At 35.0% G+C, this 24215-nt stretch overlaps 1 protein-coding gene across 11 annotated transcripts in view; it reads left to right on the top strand.

The window, feature by feature from the left end:
- The window catches only part of CNOT4 (CCR4-NOT transcription complex subunit 4), a 125881-nt gene that overhangs the window by 78966 nt on the left and 22700 nt on the right, over nucleotides 1-24215 (top strand). For 8 of the 11 annotated variants that reach the window (XM_045577058.1, XM_045577046.1, XM_045577037.1 and 5 more), the window contains 3 exons: nucleotides 11257-11314; nucleotides 12577-12826; nucleotides 14879-15376. In XM_045577058.1, the coding sequence (XP_045433014.1) occupies nucleotides 11257-11314; nucleotides 12577-12826; nucleotides 14879-15376 (806 nt within the window). Of the gene's footprint in view, nucleotides 1-11256; nucleotides 11315-12576; nucleotides 12827-14878; nucleotides 15377-20042; nucleotides 21040-24215 lie in introns of those variants that run through there. The other 3 variants (XM_045577074.1, XM_036427805.2, XM_036427798.2) reach the window with 1 other exon arrangement.

The following is a 24215-nucleotide window of genomic DNA, read 5'->3' as shown; positions in this document are numbered from 1 at the left end:
GGTGGGGCCAGAGCTAGGCCTGAGTTTAGAACTGCTGCTTGAGGGAGGGCTAGATCTGGGGCCAGGACTGGAGTCCACACAGGTGTGCATGGTATCACAGAGTATCAGATCCAAACCTGAGACTAGAACTGAAGCTGGAGCCATATCCTGGAGCCAGTACCAGGAAACAACTGCCATTACTCTAAGACAAGCATGTCAAACTCAAAGGCTAACAGGCTGAATAAACAAGGTTTAAGTTTATTAGAGGTCCAGTGCATGAATTTATGGACCAGTGGAGTCCCTTGGCCTGGCCTGTGAGATCAGGCCAAAATCGCCTCTGACATCTCCTAGAGCATTGGTTCTCAACCTTTCTAATGCTGCGACCCTTTAATACAGTTCCTCATGTTGTAGTGACCCCAACCATAAAATTATTTTCATTGCTACTTCATAACTGTAATTTTGCTACTGTTATGAATCGCAATGTAAATAACTGTTTTCTAATGGTTTTAGGCGACCCTGCTAACAGTTTTCAACCTGTGGGCCGTGACCATCTGAAAACACAGATATTTACATTATGATTCATTAACAGTAGCAAAATTGTAGTTATGAAGTAGCAACAAAAATAACTTTATGGATGGGGTCACCACAACATGAGGAACTGTATTAAAGGGTCTCGGCATTAGAAAGGTTGAGAACCACTGCCCTAGGGGTTCCAGATTTCGAGAGGTGCAGGCCAGGCCGAGAGACCCCACTGATCCATGATAGGGGCTGGGGAGAGACAGTGGGAGGGCTCCAGGGCATGTACGACCCTTCTCACTCAGTTCTGATCAGCCAGCCCCCAGCAGCAAGCTAACCTAGTGGTTAGAGTAGCTGTCCCCTGGTGGTCAGAGCACGTCATAGTGAGCGGTTGAATGGCCTTAGCATATCATTAGCATATTATGCTAAAGGACACTTAGTATATTAGGCTTTTATTATTTAGGACACATGTGTCAAACACAGGGCCCGCGGGCCAAATCCGTCCCGCCAGGCTTTGCAATGTGGCCCGCACCGCGCTGTCATCACTGCACTCCGCTGCGTTTCCATCACAATGACAGTTTATGACTGTTCAGTAAACCATTCGGCCCGCGATTTAGGCTGGATTTTAGATTTTGGCCCCTTCTCTGATTGAGTTCGACACCCCTAATTTAGGATGTGGGCCACACACAAAAAAAAGGCTTTAATTTTCATAGAAACTTAGGTTTATTTCAGTAGAGATATGCTGAATACAAAGGGCTGAAATAAATGAGTGATCGTTGAAATAAATTAATAAAACATTTTAATAAAAACTAACATTTTTTCTTGAACATTAACTTACCAGACACTGCATAACTGCATAAATTGATAAGCATAACACATAAACCTATTTTTCTTGTTCTCCAAAAGCGAAATATTCCTGTTGTGCACACCAAACAAGTCAGTCAAAGACTAACGAGGTGGCAATTGGCTGCTAAAATATTTGCTGCTAGTATTAGTGGAGAGAAATGGTACGCTTGAGCATAAGGCACGAGAGGGAAATGAATGCAACAGTATTATAGTAATCAGTCATTACTGAACGTTGTAATTCATTATTAATAATTATGTATAGCAGGATATTATAAACATTAAGTTATGAAATTTTTATTGAAGTTTCTTACATACCATTATATTGGCTGGGCCTAAAAAATATTCACTGTGGGTTGCTTGTAGCCCATGGGCTGCGAGTTTGACATGCTTGCTCTAAGATGCGCTCCTAGTGTAACCAAAGCTGCAAATGAAAGGCCCTGTACAGGCATGCCTAATTTTATTGTGTTCCACTTTATTGTACTTCACAGGTGTTTTATTTGTTTTTTAAGTTGAAGGCAAGGCCCTCTACCAGCGAACAGATTGATTTGTCTTATTGTAATATTTGCTTTATTATGGTGGTCTAGAATTGAGCCTGCAATATCCTTGAGGTGTGCCTGAACAGGTGGCTGTTTTGTGCCTGGTATGTTAGAGGAACTTCCCTATCAGAAAGAGGCCTTATGAGCAGAAGTGGCTGATAAACTTTGTGCTGACCTGGGGAATGGGGGCCAGGTTGGGAAGAAAAGGTAACTTATAGATCTTTTGTGTTTTTTTTTTAATATAAAAGCCATGTGCAATTTATCATAGTGTACCCAATCTTCCTTCATCTGATATCAGTGGGAGTTGATCATTTTTGACCAGAACATTTAATAAAGTGGGTCTCTTTCTTCATTAGTAAATAAATGTAGTGTTTATTAAAGTTTTTTTTTCCTTAACCTTCTTGGCATGATAATGGACGACAGTGGGCAGGTAGATTTTGAATGTAAAACAAGAAATTTGTTAATAGATCACAGTTTAAGCAGACACAGAGTTTTGTTTGAGGGAGCAAGTTTGACATCTGATGTCAGGGTAATTGTAAAAACTATGACCTGTTAGGCCTTGGGATATTTACATTCTGTCTAGCCATTACAGATCCAAAGAGTTCATATTTATTAGAATTGGAGTTTGTAAATATACTTTTTCTTGGAGTTATATGTACATTTTCAGGGCCCCTCTTTATTTTCCACTTTTACAATGAGCTTAATTATTCTTGAAATAAATTGAAGAATATACTAAAACTCAGTGGAACGTAAGCTTACTTATATTTTGCCCCATCCCAATTTTTCAGCAGTTATCTTTGGATTGATGACAATTATCTATAAATTTTTAAGAATCTTTGATAAAACTTTCCCATGTAAAGTATGCAAAATCTGCTTATAAAGCTGCAGCTGGCATGGTGGATAAGATGCTATAAGTTATTCTAATTGGCTGTAATTTATAAGCCTTCTTAGACTTATTCTGAATGTAGTATTTTCATATATCGCCCTTGACATTAACAGTCTGCCCTCAACTATATTGAAAATTATTTAGTGCTCTTTGTTAGTGGTGATTGGAAAGGTGAAGCAAGATTCTTTCTTTGTAATGTCTTGCTTTCATCTTTTCATGTCTTACTGTTGCTTCCTTTCAACTTTTAGCCCTTATTCCTATATTATAAAAATAGTGCAAGTTTGGGAAAGATGGCAGAGGAGGTAGCAATAAGAATCTGTCTGATGTAACTATTTTGGAACTTTTAAGTGTTAATGTGTTGCAACTTCAGGATCAGACTTGGTAGTTAATTTTGGTTAATTTCAGCTCTTAGCTCAGTAGCAGCCTGATAGGCAACTGTCCACATGTTTCTGTAACACCTTGAACATAGCTTGAGGGAACCAGGGTGGGCAAAAAGGACCCTGTTCCCCAAATTTTGAGGTTCTCTTCTCTGACTCCTGAGTATTGTTCTGATCACAGTCAGGCAACCATTGTTGCTCCTCCTTCATTCTTACAATCTCCTCTCCCTCTGGCTGAAGTGATTATAAGGGAATTTATAGGACTGATTGCCTCTCCCTCACCCTTATGATTTTCATTTTTTCCCCCCTTTTGGGAGCCGGACATTAAAGAACAACTGCATATGGGGTAAATTAGAAAATGACTCTATGTTCAGGGAAAGCTCAGAAAGGACCTGAGAAGATCTTAAGTTAACACTTAAGGCTGATCCTCAGCACAGAGACAGCCTACAATAAAAACAAACAAACCCAAAACCCAATAACTAAAAAGCAAACATTGGAGAAGGGGAAGAATCTGATTTCCAAAGGGGCCATATTACTAGATTCAAATTGCCAGTGTTCAACAAGAAGAACAACACAACAAACAGAAGTCATATAAAGAAACAGAAAAATATTGCCTATTCCAAAGGAAAAAAATCAACAGAAAGTGTTTCTGAAAAGGAATAACAGATACACTAGACCAAGACTTTAAAGAACCTCTCTTTAAAAATCTTAAAGAACTAAATGAAGATGTGAAGAAAGGCAAGAAAATTATGTATAAATAAAATGGAAATATAAAGAGACAGAAAACCTAAAAAATTCTAGAGCTGAAAAATATAATAATTGAAATGAAAAATTCACTAAAAGAGCCAAAGGTAGATTAGAATAGGCAGAAAAGAGAATTAGCAAATTTGAAGATAGGACAATGGATATTATTGAGTGTAAGGAACACAAAGAAAAAAAGATTGAAGGAAAGTGAAGAGAGCCTGAGGGACCTGTGGGACATTCTTAAGCCTACCAGCATACACATTCTTGGAGTTTCAGAATGCGTAAAGAAAAGGTGCTATTTGAAGAAAAAGTGGCTGGAAACTTCCCAAAGGCATGAATATAAATATCCAAGAAGCTTAATGAATTCTAAGATGAACTGAGAGAGATGCATGCTGAGACACATTATAATCAAACTTTAAAAACCAAAGACAAGGACAGAATCTTGAAAGTAGCTAGAGAAGCAAGTCATCACATAGATATATGACCCTCAATAAGATTATTAGCAGATTCCTTATCAAAAACTTTGGAGGCCAGAAAACAATGGGCCAAAATATTTAAAGTGCTAAAAGAGAAAAAAATAAACCCTATCAACCTTAAGAAGCCTATATCTAGCAAAACTGTCCCCAGAGAATGAGGGAGAAATTAATACCCTCTCAGTTAAACAAAATCTGAGAGGGTATTAATTTCTCCCGTAAGCATTTCTTGCAAAGTCTATAGGCTACAAATGTTCTCAGCTAAACAAAAGCTGTGTTTCTAACCTGCAAGAAGAAAAACATGAAGTACCTAATACCAGGAAAATAGAACGAAAGAGATAAGTAGTTCAACAGTAATAGTTGGAGACTTCAGTACCCCTCTCACAATAATGGATAGAACAGCCAAACACAAGATAGGTAAAGTTAGCTGTATCTAATAGACATATACATAACATTGTACCCAAAAATAGAGTACACTTTCTTCTCAAGTGGACAGGGGATATTTTCCAAGTTAGAGCATATGTTAACTCACAATTAAGTCTCAGTAGATTTTTAAAGATAGGTATACCAGGTAGTTGTTGTTGTTTTTGTTTTTGTTTTGTTTTACCCTAACTGGATGAAGTTAGAAACCATTAACAAAAGGAAATCTGGAAAATTCAAAAAATTGGAAATTAAACAACACTTTTAAACAACTAATGTATCAAAGAAGTCACAGGGGAAATTAGAAAATATTTAGAAAAAAATGAAAAAGAAAATACAGCAAATCAAAGCTTATGGGAAACAGCAAAAGTGGTGTTAAGGGGGAATTTATGGCTATTCAGTAGTCCTTTCATATATACATTGGATAAGTTTTAAGATCCCTAGTGGATTCCTGGAACTAGAGATAGTACTTAACCCTATATATACAGTGTTTTTTCCTGTACATATGTACATACCTATGGTAAATTTTAATTTATAAATTAGGAACAGTAAGAGATTAACAGCAATAACTAACAATAAAATAGGACATTTATAACAACATCTATAATAATAAAATCATAATATGCTAATAGACCAGACATCCTTCTGGTTGTTTTTTCATCCTTCCAGACAAAACTGGGTCCCGGGTGCCAGAGGGAAGCTGTTGCTGGCAGCTGGGGGAAGGAAGGCCTCCCCTTGCACGAATTTCGTATACCAGGCCTTTAGTACGGTAATAAGAGTTATGTAAATGTGCCTTTTTTTTTTTTCTGTTTTAGCAGCTTTGTTGCTATGTTTTTTTAATGCAATAAAGTAAACATTCCAATCTCATAAAAGTCTTAATTTTTTAGCAAAGCTATTTTTCTTTATAAACAAGAGGCCTAGATTTTTAAATGAGCAGCAAGTTCCATACTACAGCAGCACACAGATAACTAACTCCCAGAGCAATTCATTGAACAGCAGGAAATAAAGACATATCATCAGAATCCACGTGGGCAGTATCACTTTGTCAAGAAGCATTAGGTTTCCTTTTTAAGTAAGATTTTATTTTGCTATTTCTAGAGAGATTGACAGCATCTATATCAATAAAATGCAAACATGCTTTTTTATTCACTTGACATGGTCACACACCTACATGCTGAAAAAGCAAAGAGATTGGGAGCAGGGCTCAAATTCATAAGTTTTTTATATTCATGATTCTACTTTAAGGCATCAGGTGGCATTATTAAATAAAATAAGTTACTTGAACACAAGCACTGTGCTACCATGACAGTCGATCTGATCACTGAGAAGCCTACTAAGTGAGTAATGGACATGTGATGTTTACAGCATGATGTGCTGGGGAAAGGGCTGATTTATGTTCCATGTGGGGTGGAGCAGGATTTCATTATGCTGCTCAGAACAGCGCACAATTTAAAACTTATGAAGTGTTTTTCAGGAACTTTTCGTTTAATATTTTCAGACCTTAGTTGACCTCAGGTAACTGAAACCGCAGAAAACAAAATTGTGGATAAGGCAGGACTATTTTAAATGTTTATATATATAAAAAAGAAAGGTTCCAAGTCAGCAATCTAATTTTATAACAATAACAACAAAAACAGACTAAACGCAAACACAACAACAACAAAAACACAGACTAAACCCAAAGCTAGGAGAGGAAGGAAATAATAAATATTAGAGCAGAGATAAAATAGAGAAAGTCAATGAAATAAAAGTTGGTTCTTTGAGATCAACAAAATTCATAAACTATTAGCTAGCTGGACTATTAAAAAAGGGAAAAGGTTCAAATTACTAAAATCAGAAATAGAAGTAGGGACATTACTACAGGTTCTACAGAAATAAAGCATTATAAGAGAATACTGTGAGCAATTGTATGCCAACAAATTGAATAACATAGATGAAATGGACATACCTGAAACAAAAATCTAAAATAAAAAAAAGGGGGGAGGGGAGAAATAGAAAATATTAATAGATATATAACTACTAAGGAGATTGAATTAGTAATTTTTTAAAAAGCTGTCTATAGATTCAGTACAGTCCGTAATCAAAATTCCAGTGGCAGATTTTACAAATAGAAGAGCCCATTCTAAAATCCATATGGAATCTCAAAGTTTCCCAAATAGCCAAATAATCTTTAAAAAAAGAAGCAATCTTTTATTAAGTAATCAAAGCAATGTGTTATTGGCCAAAGCAGACATATAGACATATAGACCAGTGGGAAAAGAGTCCAGAAATTACAATAACTCACATATAGCGTCATATGATTTTTGACAAGAAGGCCAAGATCATTCAATGGAGCAAGGACAATCTTTTCAAGAAATGGTGCTGGGAAAACGATATCCACAAGAAAAAGAATGCAGTTGAACCTTTACTTAACACCTTATTCAAAAATTGCTTCAAAATGGGTCAGTGACCTAAACATAAGGCCTAAAACACTAATAGGACTTCAAGGCATTTATTTAGCTTCATGGGATTGGATTTGGGTTTGGCGCCAAAGGCACAGATAAAAGAAAAAATATAGACAAATTGGACTTCATGGAAATTTTAAAATTTTGTGAATCAAATGACACTATCCATAGTAAAAGACAACTCACAAATATTGTAGAAGAAAATATTAGCAAATCATATATCTAAGTGACTAATAACAAGAATATATAGAAGACTTCTAAAACTCAACAACAACAAAAATTAGAAAACCTGATTGAAAAATAGCAAAGGACATGAATAGACATCTTTCCAAAGAAGATATACAAATAGTCACTTAGCCATGAAAAAAAAAGCAGAAAGGAGTTTGAAAGGGTATGGGGAAATTGTAACCCTGGTGCACTATTGATAGGAATATAAAATGGTACTGCTGTTTTGGAAAACTGTATGGAAGTTCCTCAAAAAATTAAATAGAGCCCTGACTGGTTTGGCTCAGTGGATAGAGTGTCGGCTAGGGGACTCAAGGGTCCCAGGTTCGATTCCGGTCAAGGGCATGTACCTTGATTGCGGGCACATCCCCAGTGGGGGGGTGTGCAGGGGGCAACTGATCGAGGTTTCTCTCTCATCAATGTTTCTGACTCTCTCTTCCTTTCCCTTCCTCTCTGTAAAAAAATCAATAAAATATTTTTTAAAAATTAAATAGAATTACGGTAAAATTCATCGATTTCACTTCTGGGTATGTACCTAAAAGAACTGAAAGCAGCATCTCAAAGAAATACTCCTACACTAATGTCATAACAGTATTATTCTCAATAGTTTAAATCTGAACACAAGTGTCCATGGACAGATCAATGGACAAGCAGAAATATGGTATATACATACAATGTAATATTATTCAGCCTTAAGAAGGAAGGACATTCTTCAATATATTACAAAATGGATGAACTTTGAGCACATTATTGTCACAAAAAGACAAATACTATATGATTCCACTTATGTGTGGTATTTAGAGTAGTCAGAATTATACAGAAAGAATATGGTGGATGCTGGGGGGTAGGAAAATTGGTGAGTTATTGTTTAGTGTGTACAGAATTTCAGGTTTTATAAGATGAAGAGTTATAGGGATGGTTGATAGTATTAACAACAATGTGAATGTATTTAGTAACACTGAACTGTGCACTTAAAATATTTAACATGGTTTTATGTTGTGTATTTTACCACATAAAATTGAAAAAATATATTGTAGGTTTATCTCAGTTTATGTGTATTATGTACATCTGTTCTTCATGTTACCACCAAATTTATCTTTGTAAAGCAGTGCTTTATTTTTATCATTTCTGTGCTCAAATTTCCGTTGACCTCTGTCCATCTTTCTATCCTTACCTCCCATTGTTAAAATCATCCTACATTAACTAAACTAATTACTTAACTTTCTCCCAGCTCTTTCTGCAACCTTTTGATTCTGGGCACACCTGTAATTCCTACCTTTAATGCTGGTCTTCCCCCCTTCCAGTGGCTTACTTAAATTTGAACTTTCCTAGGAACGTTCGCCGAATGTCCCACTTCAGTGGGTTCACTTCTAAAGACCTCTAGCATTTATTGATGAAACAATTAATTTAACAGTTGGCGCTGGCAGATAATTGTTTTTGTGGACTTGTCTTATTACCACAAATATCTCTAACTTAATGGATTCAGAACTATATCTTACAATTATTTGTAATTACCCATTTGACTTAATATCAGGAATTGATTTATTTAAATTTTTATGGATAATAATAAGTAAAGATGCTCTTTATGTAAATTTCAGACCTCTGTCAAATTCTAGAGCATTGGGCAGTACTTCTTCAGAAAGTACTGTTGGTATTCAGGTTGGGTACTAGCCCTTGTTAAATTTTTTAGAGTAATTAAATGAGGCACTAGTAATTTGTCTGTAAGGTGACTTTTTATGTATTTTCAGTCAATAAAATCATTTTAAAAAATGTGGAATCTTAATTTTTTTTCTCTCTCTAGTATGTCAGAAATAAGTTTTTGCATTTGGGTACTAATACTTATTGTTTGTTCATGTGCTGGGGTTAAACAAAGTTAGTTGTAGAAATAGCTTGCTAGTTCTATGTCAAAGCTGTATCAGTGTTGTAATGCTTATACCAGTTTTGGTTTTAAGTCAGGAGTTCCGGTGGACTTGAAGTTAGCAATTCTAAATTACTTCACTGTGGTACTGAATTTTCTCTGTGTGGAAGTCAAGTTTTAATGTGTTTTTTCTTTTTAACAGTTGATTATTAGCACAATCAAACAAAGGTTTGTTTCTGTTTGTTTGTGTGTGTGTGTGTGTGTGTGTGTGTGTGTGTTCATGCACATGCCTTCTGTAGGGTTATGATTAGAAACCTGAAGTATTAATTTTTTCCTTCTAAACCCAGAAAAAGATAAGTGCTCTCATATATTACTAGAGGCCCGATACACGAAATTTGTGCAAGGGGCTCGGCCCTTGCACCCCCGTCTGCCTTGGGCCTCGCAGCCTCGGCTTCGTCTGGAATGTTGTCCGGAGAGTTGTTCTGCTGTTCGGTTGATTTGCATATTACACTTTTATTGTTATAGATTAGCTACAACTGCACCAGGCCCCATTAAGTGTTTCTCATGTTTTATTTTTTCAACAACTCATATGTACTATTATTAAAATTCACTTTTCAGGAAAGAAACAGGCATGTTAAATGCACCTAAGACCACTCTGACAGTTAAGTGGCAGGGACAGGATTTGTACAAATTCTGGCTCCTGAGCATACATGAGTCACAGTAACTGTCCTCTGAAACAAGTTCAGTATTACCATACTAGACCCTTACCCAACTTTCTGAAAGCCAGTAGTGACTTATTATGCTCGATCTCATAGCATCCAGTTTTATGTGCAATGACATATATCCATGTCCTATTGCAAAACTGTCACATAAACTGTTATCTAGAAGTTACTAGAGTAATCATAATATCTCCAAAAACATTTTAAAACTGTATCCCCTTCTAAGCCTCAGTTAATATTAATCTACTTATTATGAGACCAGTGTTTCAGACCTTTTCACCTCTAGGACCTAGGAATTATAATTTTATGTGCCTCAGGCATGAAACAGCTTGGGCCACTAATACAGGCATCAAGCTAGGATGAACTAAGGACTGTATGTCTGCTTTGCCCTTGATTGATATAAGGGCAACACTACCAGTCACCAATTTTCTATTTCTCTCATGTACTTACTCCTAAAAGTATTTCCCTTCCTCCAAATGATAGTGATTTGAAATGGTAAACCAAATAGTTAAATTCAGAGTTGCCTCATAGTGACACTGAAAGAGGTTCTGATCTTTAGAGCATGCTTTGTATCTTGTCTAGTTGCTAGTATTTCACTGGTTAGGTGTCTTTTCTTTCTTTTCTTTTTTTAATTAATTTATTATTTTTTTTTTATTGTTTTCAGAGGCCAGGGGGGGAGAGAGAGAGAGAGAGAGAGAGAGAGAGAGAGAGAGAGAGAGAGAGAGAGAGAGAGACACATCAATGATGAGAGGTGCCTTCTTGCCCACTACCAGGGGGTTAGCGGGTTGAAGTATTAAATTTACTGCTCTTAACAACCTATAGAGAGCATTCCAATAACTTTTATACCCCCTGTCAAAAACACCTACAAAAATGGGTATTATTTCAAGAAATTTAATGGGGAATGTGATAATTACATGCACAAAACTAAATAGTTTATTAGACTTTTAACCTATTACTTGGAATAGTATTCATTGAAGTAGTACTTTTTAAAATAAGCTATTGTTTCACCCATTGTTTTTGGAGAATCTTATTAGAATGTAAGTTGTTCAGTGTTAGGAATTTTATCTTATACTTCGTATTATTAATATCAAACTAATATCTTACATCATAATGCTTCAGTAAGTATTACTGGAGGGTAAGATGCCAATTTTTCTGAGCTTTTAAAAAGTCTGTTTTTTTATGGTGGAAGAATGATTTTACTCTGATTTGATTTGATTTGTTTTCTTTTTACAGCCCCATTGACAAACCTTCAGATTCTCTCAGTATAGGGAATGGTGATAATTCCCAGCAGGTAAGATTTTAATGTTGTATCCCCTAAAACAGGGCATTTTGTGTAAATGAATTTCTAGTGAGAAATACATTAAATTTTAAACAATTTAAAAACACTTTTAGTGGACAGCCTTGCTAAATGTATTATAATTAGTCTTCTTTTTTTCTCTACAGAATCTATAGAGCATAATTTAACCCTTTCATATGTGTTCAAAATTATCATTACGTGTTAGGTGTCTTTTCTTTTTTTTAATTTTTTCAATTGCTTTCAGAAACGAAGGGAGAGGGAGAGAGAGAGATAGAAACATCAATGATGAGAGTGAATCATTGATCAGCTGCCTCCTGCACACCCCACACTGGGGATCGAACCCACAAACCGGGCATGTGCCCTGACCAGGAATCATACTGTGACCTCCAGTTACATAGGTTGATGCTCAACCGCTAAGCCACATCAGCTGGGCACTGGTTAAGTTTCTGTACACTTTTCTTACATTGGTAGAAATAAAATGTAGTTCTAATCTCTTCCATAGTGTTTGTGAGAAACGTAGAGATCTGAAATACACTGCTTTTCCAAAATTTTTGTCTACAAATTCCATAAAAGAATTTTAAAATCTGTATGTTTCCTGTGTATTTTAGGTTAAAATTTAAGATTTGTTTAATAAAAGTTTTAAAAAGTATAAAGGAAATAACTGACATTTTGATTTGATCAAAGCAACTTATCTAAGTATAGATTTTGATAAAAAATAATTATAAAACAAACAATAAAATTATATTGGAAATTCATCTTTTATTGAGATAGATAAGGACATTTTTAATGATGTATTTGGAAATAACTTGATTAGATCTTCTTTCCATCTTTGTTCAAAACAAGTGCATTGGGAATCACCTAGTTTGCAAAAGAATTCAGTCATTAGTGTCAGTCACTTGCTCAACACCAACCTGAATATTTCTAATATGTTTTGGTTTGATTCCCATAAAGTTTTTACTGTTGGGCAAAATATTATAGTTAGGTCCCAGAGAGTGAGAAATATTCTTTTCTATGTAAAGTGACAGAAGTTAGGTTGTAAAACAAGAGGAGACTGGTTTAGTCTTTTCAGGAGGGTCAGTTTTAGAGAAGACTATTTATATAAGTTGATGGATTATTTTGTGCTCCCATAAAAGAAATTAAGTACCCCAATTTGAAGATGGCTATTTTAATTCCTTTTGTTCAAGTCATTTTAATTGTGGCTTATTAAAATGTATAAACTTATATTGATTATTCTTTTCTTTTCCTATTTCATTTAGATACCTAACAGTGATACACCATCACCGCCACCTGGTTTATCAAAATCTAACCCCGTCATCCCCATCAGTTCATCCAATCACAGTGCACGCTCTCCTTTTGAAGGGGCAGTAACTGAGTCACAGTCGTTATTCTCAGATAACTTTCGCCATCCCAACCCTATTCCAAGTGGGCTTCCTCCTTTCCCCAGTTCCCCACAGACATCTAGTGACTGGCCTACAGCACCAGAGCCACAGAGCCTCTTCACATCAGGTATATAACAGCACCGGTGCATGTTCATAATTACACCAGGCTACAATGAGACCCTGATTTGATGGGTTCTTATTCTTTTTCTCTCCGTTTTCTTTTTCATAAAAATATAAACATTTAAAAATATAAACTGCATGGAATTGGATGATTAGGTAAGTTGTTTTATGACCTGAAACTTAGTTCTATGATAACAGACAGATTTCTCCAGAAATCAAAGGTTAGATAATCTTTTTCCAATTATTAAACAGATATTCTTCTAGAAAGTATTAAGGGTTTACCTTTTATTTTATTTTAATTATTTTATTTTTTGTTAATCCTCACCCTAGGATATTTTTCCATTGAGAGAGAGAAACATTGATGTGAGAGAGACACTTTGATTGGTTGCCTCCTACGTGCACCCCAACCAGGGCGAGTATCAAACCTGTAACTGAGGTATGTGCCCATGACTGGAATTGATCCCCAGACCCTTGAGTCCACCAGCTGACTCTCTGTCCACTGAAACAGATTAGCTAGGGCATGGCTTAAATTTAAACCAGATTTGTGTTTGTTTAGTTAAATTTAAGATTTTCCCTCAGCTGACAAAAGACGTGTTGATTTATATTAAAATTTATATTTTTTTTGAAAAATTAGAATTTATATTTTGGCATTTTGAGCCATTTCATTTTTACTTATTATAAGTTCTTTTATTAATGTGAATAGCATCTATTCTCAATGGAAGAAATTATACTTTTACTTTAATAAAAAAATTTTAATGTAAATTTTACTAATACATTTTATTATATTTGTTATTACTTTATTTCATTTAAATGACTTGTTTTTTGTTGTTGTGTGTGTTTTTGAAAATATATTTTTATTGTTTTCAGAGAGAGGAAGGGAGAGGGAGAGAGTGATAGAAACATCAGTGATGAGAGAGAATCTTCAATTGGCCATTTCCTGCATACCCCCCTACTGGGGACCGAGCCCAACTGCAACCCAGTTCATGGGTCGATGCTCAACCACTGAGCAACACCAGCGAAGTTGGGTTTTTGATTATGAATGTCTAAGAATATAATTTTGGTTTCAAGTACTTTTTCTTTCATTAGCATAATCAATCTATATCATTCAGAGGTTTTTATTGTTTTGAGTTTTTTTTGGTTAGTCCTCATCTGAGGGTTTTTTTTTCCAATTGATTTTAAAAAATATATATATATATTTTATTGATTTTGTACAGAGAAGAAGAGAGAGAGATGGAGAGTTAGAAACATCGATGAGAGAGTCATCAATCAGCTGCCTCTTGCACACCCCCTACTGGGGATATGCCCGCAACCAAGGTACATGCCCTTGACCAGAATCGAACCCGGGACCTTTTAGTCCCCAAGCCGACGCTCTATCCATTGAGCCAAACCGGTTTCGGCCCAATTGATTTTTTTTTTAAGAGAGAGTGGAAGGGAGCAGGAGAGACACATTGATTGGTTGCCTTCTGCACGTACCACTGCCAAAGCCAGAAATCGAGCCTGCAACCCAGGTGCCCTTGACCAGAATCGAACCTACAACCTCTCAGTCTGCAGGCCAACACTCTAAACCGGCTAGGGCAATTCTTCATTTTTTATGTTAGTAACTTAAGAATGAAATTACTGTCCAGTCAGTGTGGGTCAGTGGTTGAGCACTGAGCTATGAATCAGGAGGTTACAGTTCTATTCTTGGTCAAGACACATGCCCAGGTTGTAGGCTCAATCCTCAGTGTGAGTATGCAGGAGGCAGCTGATCAGTGATTGTTTCTCATTGTTAATGTTTCTATCTCTCTCTCTTCCTCTCTGAAATCAATAATATACATATTGTTTATATATATATATATATATATATATATATATATATATATATATATATAAAATGAAATTAGAAGTATATGAGGACTTTTGTAATTTTACAAAATCTTAATGTGCTAAGAAATCATACCTTATGTATATTTACCTTTACCTTGTAATATGATGTTTAACTTTCACTAGTATGGATACTTATTAAGTGTGAAAATGGGCTATGGTATTTTAAAGTCGTCACTCATTTTGTCTCCAACAGAAACAATCCCAGTATCGTCCTCTACAGACTGGCAAGCAGCATTTGGCTTTGGTTCTTCTAAACAACCAGAGGATGACTTGGGTTTTGATCCCTTTGATGTCACTCGAAAAGCCTTAGCAGACCTGATTGAAAAGGAACTATCAGTCCAAGACCAGCCTTCCCTTTCACCCACATCTCTTCAGAACTCCTCATCACACACTACAACCGCCAAAGGTCCAGGCTCTGGATTCCTACATCCTGCTGCACCTACAAATGCCAACTCTCTCAATAGTACCTTTTCAGTCTTGCCACAGAGGTTCCCTCAATTTCAGCAGCACCGAGCAGTTTATAATTCATTCAATTTTCCAGGCCAAGCTGCCCGCTATCCTTGGATGGCCTTTCCACGCAATAGCATCATGCACTTGAACCACACAGCAAACCCCACCTCAAATAGTAATTTCTTGGACTTGAATCTCCCGCCACAGCACAACACAGGTCTGGGAGGGATCCCTATAGCAGGTAGGTTCATTTATAGTTCTTGAGAATTTGTGAATAACTCATGCCTTCGGGTTATTGGGTGGGTGGGTAGGGAGGGAACTTTTGAATAATAGGGTACTTATTTAGTCTTGGAAATTTCTTTGGAAAAAAATTAAAGTCCTTGTAATCTAAAATTTTTTTAATTGGGTGGATGCCTTGTAATATTGAGCTTTATAAGGATGGTGGAGTATTATACCTAGTTACTTCTTGGAATAATTTCACTTAATAAGATAGTTACCAATTTTTCATATGCCATAAAAATACAAAAAGAAAAAAAAATGGCCTCTGAAATTATGGTGCCAACACTGTGGTCAAAATTCTGATTATACATTCTAAAAGTAAACTGGTTCAAAAAATTTTTTAAAGATGATAATAAGTGAGAGCATGAAGGATAAAGCCACTCCTCTAATTACTTTTGGCAGTTATTTATTTTGACTGATATACACATACACATCAAAACTGTGCTTAATGTTAATAAAGTATTTAATATTTGAGAACTCTGATTTTTAATATTTCACAGACATCTACATGCATAAGTATATTTTCTGAAAAAAAGGATTGTTCAAGGAGAGATATTTTTCCTTTTGGCATATCATTTTTATTTGTGGGGGTGGTGGTATTAAGTTTCTATAAGTGATGCCAGAATAATTCTGGTATGTACTGTTACCTTGAAGGTTTCAGAATTTTTGGGTTTTAGGTCCAAAATTAGATCAAGTAACTTCATATTTAAAGGAATCATTCTCATTAATAGTTTTTTAAAGTTTAATGTGGGCTTTAGAAGTGACTAGTAAAATGAGTGTTCTTCTGATTCTCTCAAGTAGAATAGAATAGTCCCTCACATAAATGTAATTCATGAAACTTATTTTCATCATTTGTGATAGCCTTTAAGATACGGCATGGCCTAGTGTTATTGTCATAACGTGCTGTTACCAGCAAGGTGTTCATTGTCTTGGTTTTAGCAAGATTGATAGGTGAACTTACAGAGATCCATCAAAATTCTTTAGCTCTAATCTCTTTATGACCAACAATATTTCATTTTTAAGACAAATAGGGGGATTGAGAGTATTGTTTGTAGTTGATATAGTGAATATAACAGTTGATACAGTAAAGTTATTTTGCATAATCTTGATAGCACTTACTATAGTAGTTTGCATATCAGTGGGACTCATGATACTTGTTAATCTGATATGATAGTAGGTGACTCTGAGTGACTTTTTTAATCCTCTTCTATATGATATTCACAGAAACACTAAGTTTTCAGTTTTTGGTACTCATTTTATTATTCCTTTCAAGACAGCATATTAGAGTGTAATTTTGTTTTGCTTTGTTTTAATCATTTAGAAATGTGGGATTTCAATTACTACTAGTGTATGTTATAGCTGATTATTACATTAAAATTAAAGTTACATTTCCCTAAGTAGTCTAAACATTTAAAAATAAAATATTAAAGCAATTACAGTGAATAGTTGGGCTCCTATTTGCCCAACAATGAAGGAGGCCATGTGGGTAATACAAAAGAAATATAAAATATGGATACTGTTTCCAGGTACTTTATAGTGTAGTTGAAGAGATAAGATGATTATGTATAAAAGTGGTAATTATATGATACTGGACTCCCAGAGACATTAATGGAGCTTATATTGTTGGGGAGGTTTCATTGAAGAAGTAGAAATTGATCTATGCTGTGGAATCTTGGATTTGGGTTAGCAGGAGGGAAAGACCTTTTATGTTAATGGGATGTCTGAATAAAGGTCCAGAGGCAGGAATTTATTGCTATGTCATGAAGTCGAACTGTCTTCTATAACAGGAGGTGTTTCATGTATTGTAGAGGCAACAGATAAGAACATGGGAGCTTGGTCAGCAAGGCAAACAGCATGACTTGATCTGACAGGAAAGAGGATGGGTGCCTTTGCAGAACTTTAGTTCTTAGCTATTTTCATTGTGTACTTTTATTTGACTTACTACATGACCATTATCTGTTCTTCCAATTTTATTATTTTCGTGTTGTCCATTAGCATAAAAAGAACAGTTTTAATCAAAATATTTTAAGCCGGTAGGTGTTCTGGAAATGCCCCAGTGGTAATGAGTAATCACTGACTTGTGAGTATAGTTATCCTCATGTTAGTCAAATGAAAAAAAATCTTGTGGGAGGTGGAGAGAATTTGTTATTTCAGATTTTGGCTATGCATACTTGTTTGATATTTAAGTAGTGTCTTATTATTAAGTTTATTAATAGATTATTTTTAAGGCTTTGATGACTAGAGAAATTTTAGTTTAATGCGCCAAGATATTTTAAATTGTTACCAAGAGTTATACAGAATCCTCTTATGGCCTACACATATTTGGCAGATACCTCAGAGAGCTGAATGTGCTAAGCGACAACAGAATAGTTGTATAATTGTAGTTGGATGATTTAGTAATAATTAGAAATGATAGAAAGTAAAAACATCTTAACTGTGTCAAATTTGAAGCAATTTAATAACTAGGCAATATCTGCCTCTCACATTCTTAGTTGTAACTCAGTTGTACTTGAGTTGAACTAGTGAAATAGGTTCAACTTTGTATCGTGTGATGAATAAATATAGTATTTTACATAGGGTAGCTTTTCTTTCGTGCTTGATAATGGAGGGTACATACTGTTTCAGTGAGACTAGCCACTTTAAGATATACTTAGAAAATATTCTATGCTGAAAAGGGCCTGCATATTTATTCTTTAGGTATGTGGAGCAAATTAGGGTCCTCTGACCTTCAGGAACAAATAAATACTCAGAGGTGTCAGTCACCTACATATCATATTGATATCATATCTATATTTATTATGTATTTGTATTTAAATTTTTTGTTTTGTTTCAGTTAATTATTAAAAATTGATATATCTGAAACCTATCATTGGAAGGACAGTTGCTAGAGGTTTGACAGAAATGTGGCTTTCATTTCCTTTGCCTAATTGAAAACATTTTTGTGTTTAAAATTAGTTATTTCCTTAATTAGAAGAAAAGATGTTAGCATATCTTGCCAGCACATTTGCTTAAGTTTAGAAGGAATTTTGAAATAAATATTCTTGGGGGAAACTTTCATTAAGTGGGAGTTAGAGTAAGTCCATTCAGATATTTTCTATTATTGGGGCCATGTGCTTTTGTTTTTGAAAAAAATGACTTTTCTGGTCCTAAAAAGTGACTTATCTTATCCAATTCCTCATTTTAGGAATGGCAAAACTGTGTTCCAGAAAGGTTAAATAATTTGTTAAAAGTCACACGTTCTTCTAGTAAGAGAATTAGGATAAGAACTCAAATTCAATAACTGAAATGTTTTCCACTACAACACTGATGCTTTCCTTCATAAATGAAGATCACTGGCATGTACTTTAACTGGCTTTCTTCCTGTAATAATTGATTTTTGCTCTCACAAGCTTCAGGTCCCTTTTTATGAACAGTATCTATTCATGAGACAATTGGCCCACCTCAGAAATGTGTCCTATTGTTGCAAAACAGAGTGAAGTTTATTGACCTGATGAAAATTAATCTTTTGTTTATTGCTCATTAGCACCATATTCTCACAAAGAACTCTAGTATAAAATTTCCCTTGCACATCCTCCATGCTATATACTTAGGGTTTTTAGAGTCCTTTCAGCTTACTGAAAAAAACTGTGAAATAACCTATTCTAGAGACTTGGAAGTCCTTTTTTTCTCATTGTCGGTGAAGCTATCTTTCCAAATGTAATTTTTCAGGAATGTTTTTCAAGGAACTCTACCAAGATGTTTTTATTCCATAATGCTAAAAATTATTTGGAAAAACAAATAATAGTGAGTCTAAGTCTGTAAGCATTGTGTCAAGATATACTTAGAGTTGGATTTTTTTTTTTTTCGTTTTTATTCATTAAGTTTTACTTATGAGAGGGCATTTTTCTTTAAATTTTCTTTGTTAACAGTGACTTGATTGAATTTTGAGTCATGTGTGAAACAAGTCACTTGTAGCCAAATAATTATCAATTTTAATTAGGAGAACAGATCTCCTTTCATGTATAGTTCTTGGACCTAGAAGTAGTCATCTCTCTTTCAGTCAATTGGATCATTGTATTGTTGTTGGCATTTTACTATTTTCTAATTACTTCAAAAGTACACATTAAATTTTCAGGTGCTAAATGGTAATTTGCTGAATTAACATTTATATCTTTTTATTTCTTTTTTCTAAGCATAATTCCTGCTTTTGAAGATTAATTTATCATTTTTCCCTTTAAAAATTACATTTTTTACTCCTGTGAATTTGGTTTTAACTTTTTCATAAAATATTATTTACTTTTAGCAGTTTCTAAATTATATTTATAAGGGGTCCAATTGGCTTGGCAAAGAATGGCTTTCCTGGTCTCTCTTTTTTTTTTTCCTTTTTGTATATTTATAATCCTAAATCTATTATATTTGTTGTCATATCTGACATAGTATTAAATTTAAGGGTGTGTTTAGAGTGTAATACTTTCTAGGTACTTGATACATTTATATTTTGAAATTCATGTCTTGTTTCACACCCGGATTCCAATCATTAAGCATGTATTTTATATATGTATCAGTATTCCAAATATTGAAATCATTTTTAAAGGGACTGTTAACAAATCTAGTCACCCGTAACTAGACCATGACTGACTTTTCCACAGGGGAAGAAGAGGTGAAGGTTTCGACCATGCCACTGTCAGCCTCTTCCCATTCATTACAACAAGGACAGCAGCCTACAAGTCTCCACACTACTGTGGCCTGACAACAGAACTGAGAGGAGAGGATTAGACTCTGGGGTGCTTGCATGGGCAACCGGATTTTTGCATGATTTCTTTCTGATTTTGCATTTAATGTATACACCCAAAAGAGCCAATATAAACGTTCCTCATGCCTTCAACTAGTGTGTTACCTCATAGTTGCTGAAGTATGTCTTCATTAGGCCTTTAACACAATTTATTAGTATAATAATTTTGGCATTATTTCTCATGAGTGATATGATTTTTAACTCAAAAATAAACTTGTAGTACTAATTAAGATCCCACATGAGATTAGCTAGAATTGTTCTTATTTTGGCTCTATTACTGAAAATATGCAAAGATAATGGTAGTTTCTTGTTTTTTTGATTTGTGAAAAAATGGTAATATCCTAGTATACTCATGAAAATTTTAAAAATTAAAAAGATAATGTCTATTGCATTCTTTGAATACTTAAGAATACATATAAAACAAAATTGGTGGTGTCATTTGATGCTCAGAGGATGTTGTCAGCAATTGTTTTTAGTTGTACGGATTTATGTCCTATATTATGCATTACATGTTTAGAAACTGTTTTTGTTCTCTCTCATTTGCACATTTGCACTTCCTTTTTGAATGGTTGTTAATTATTTATAGGTGGTTAAAAATAATCAATATAGACTAAATGCAATATAATCTCTTTTCTAATGCACTGCCTCGTGTACCAGGAAGTGCCTCAGAAACAGAATTGCAACTTACAGTTGATTTTTATCAGAAACTTGAATATGGGTAGACATTGCATGTGAGAAGCAACCATAGCAGTATAACTTTTTCTTTGAACAAACGGTACTTCTGTGGGATATCTGTTTGGGAATTTCATTGTTTAAAATAACTGAAATGTGATAATAAAACTATATTACAAGTACTTGATTAGAATGGGACTAAGGTGGAAGAGAAAGAGATTGGGGATCCTCTAAAATTAGGCCACGTAAGTTGTGATAGATCATTTTAGTTAATCACGGAGTAGTGGAATACTTTATTAGGACATAATGTGAAGTGATATTTTTGGATAATACCCAATTTCTTGAAGTAGTTTTAAAATTGATAGTGAAAGAAAATAAGTTGAATTTGGTTGTAAGCAGTGGACAAAACCGGATTCAGAAATCATGTTCTAAATTGGCAAGAAGGGGAAAGTCAGAGCACCCCTTGAAGTTTTCAGAAAAACAATTGTGACTTAAAAGATTTGCCTTCATTTGTTAAAAATATTAAAAGGGTAATGTGAATGCCAAAAAAGGAAGCATAAACATTTATAATAATAATAAAATACCTTATGAGGAGACACTTAATATGTTGGAGGTGGAATTTTGAAGGCTACCTCTTTACCTCTTTATATAAAGTCTGGTTACTTTTCATTAGTTTTATATAAGTTAAATGGCTTTGTACTGAGAGTGGGATAAACTAAAATCTATTCTTAGGTATCCTTTGATTGGGTTGACTGAGGTTGTAAAGCAGCTACTTACCTAGCCATTTAATTTATTTTTGTGAAATTCTTCATAAATGACAACCTCTAATTTTTTTTAAAGTGATTTTTAGGATAGAATTAGAAGAAATTTAGAAAATACAAATGAAATATTGTAGACTTATGAGAAGCCTTTCATCATGGGTTAATTATGGCTTCATTTTTGCTGTAAGAAGCAAAGACATCTACTTAATGTCTCTTGTGGTGCTAAGGCTCTGGGCTTTGTTAATAGACTTGAGCTCCCTGAAATGAGGCTTAGCAGAGCATAGCTTTCTCCAGCCTTCAAGGCAAGCCTTTCATCTCCTCGATCAGCTCCTCTTTACTTCTCTGTGTTGAGAGGTAGCCCTGTTAAACAAGGCTTCTTTCCTGTGGTAACTTTGTCTCTCCTTTCTCATTCCTAGCCAGTGCCAAAGAGCTGTCAGGTAGTTTGCCCAGACTCGCTAAGAACCCAGAACTGTTTCTCTGCCTCCTCCTCTGCTGCCCACCCCCCCCCCCCCCCACCCGCTCCAGCCCCACTTCCGCAGACATCTTATGTCAGGACAGTGCTTCTGAAGCAGTTAGGCTTCAATTCTGAGGTCTTGGAAGCCGAAGAATAACAAGCCTCACTGTTTTTGCTTACTTAATATTTCATATAGTATGATTTTTAAGTAAAGTGAAGTCTTATAATCACAGTCATGATTACGTATACTAAAGCATAGAAGAAAGTATACAACACATAGAAGGAAGCATCACTTCACATAGCAAGTAAGTTGATGAAACCAAATGATGGTCAAGAATGAGAAATTCTAAAAATCTTCAGATTATTTTTGATAAATTCCTGCATCATTAATTTATCATGCATAGGGGACATTTTGTATGTTCTTACCTACTTAACCTTTAAAAGGTGACTAGTCAATTCCTCAGATTGGGAATTGTACCTGGAGTCCAGAGCTCTTTAGTCAAACTTACAAAGTTATGAGTTTGTATGTACATGTGTCCATTTTTTTCTGGGTAGAAGACCCATAGTTACTAGTTTTGTAAAGGGTTTGGTGACACCTCCAAGAAAAAAAAATTAGAAACTTCTATCTTTTTTTTTTTTATCCTCACTTAAGAATACTTTTTCATTGATTTTTAGAGAGAATGGAAGAGAGAGGGAAAGACAGAGAGAAATATCAATATCAATGTGAGTGAAACATTGATTGGTTGCCTCCTGCACAAGGCCTGGGCCAGGGAGGAGCCTGCAACCGAGGTCCATGCTGGTGACTGGAATCAAACCCAGGATGCTTCAGTTCGCAGGCCAATGCTCTAACCACTGAACCAAACCAGCTAGGGCAGGAACTTCTATCTTGAAATGTTTTTAGTGCCACTGTAGGAAAGAGACATCTAGATTGATTTTAGTCATATGATGCATGTCAAATGCCTCTTTATTTTCTTAATGATTCCATTAGAGAATGTTTTCTGATTAATAATTCTTTTCATTCTGCTTTTGCACTTTATTTTTCTAGGTGGTGCTTTTGTATACTCTCCCCATATTTCAACAACACATTAATTATTTGAGTGCTTATTCTTTGTTAGTGACCTGAACTAGATCTTGAGGGAATACAAGATTATATAAAGTACAGACCCTATTGTCAAGGATAACAATCTAGTAACAGTTTTATTTCAAATTATTCTTATGAGGTCAGCTCTTGATATTTTTAGCCACAAGGACAGCCATAGCAGTTCAGACCCATTTCATTATCGCTCAGACAGTGACAGCAGAGGGTATTGAATACTGATCCTTGAATATTTTAAACATATAATTTGCCAGGAGTGAAAAAAATCTTAACAGGGGAGGCATATATTTGCTATTTTAATTTAAGTATTTCTCATGTGCGTGTATTGCTCACGTCTTTTACTTTTTACTTGGTATCCTTCAACTTAAGTAGAGCTCTATAAATGCATTCTTTTAAAGAAAACAACTTCAAAGCATTGTGTCTGAGCACATTTTTACTGACATGGTTCCTATTTGTATAATATCCCAAGCACCTTCAAGCTGCCAGAGCTCTCTTCTGCTGTGACACTGGTTTATAGGGAGCTATTCCTACTTACCCCCACAGAGGCATTGTCTGAAAAGCCACCAGAAAGGAAAGAATTGCAGGTGCATTGAAATCTTCCAAAATGAAGACCACCATGTTACTTACGTGTACATGAAAACTGGGGACATTTTTTCCTATGTTGAGCTATTAGGTTTGGATTTTTTTGTTTGTTTATTTGATTATGAAGTTTCCCCAAATCTGCTTAATGGACTCTAAGAGATAGATGCCATATAATTGAAAACAGTATTTTTAAAATATTACCTTAAAGAGAGGTGATAACCCCAAACATGACATTTATGCCTTTTTCTACAAAATATGACCAAAGTCAGTTATCTGGTGTCAAGCTAGTCCTTCTGCTCTTTGTGCTGTGTCTCTCATCTCAGCCCTTTGATCTGAATGAGTCCCTACTGTGTTGTCTCCTTATGCTGAATATATGGCAGTAATATATGCAGGTATCACACATTAAAATGTTTAGTGAGCCGAAACCGGTTTGGCTCAGTGGATAGAGCTTCGGCCTGTGAACTG

The sequence above is a fragment of the Pipistrellus kuhlii genome, unplaced genomic scaffold, assembly GCF_014108245.1.
Source record: "Pipistrellus kuhlii isolate mPipKuh1 unplaced genomic scaffold, mPipKuh1.p scaffold_m20_p_10, whole genome shotgun sequence".
Taxonomy (NCBI): domain Eukaryota; kingdom Metazoa; phylum Chordata; class Mammalia; order Chiroptera; family Vespertilionidae; genus Pipistrellus; species Pipistrellus kuhlii.
Note: the sequence above shows the minus strand (reverse complement) of the source record. Positions and strands in the feature narration are given on the sequence as shown.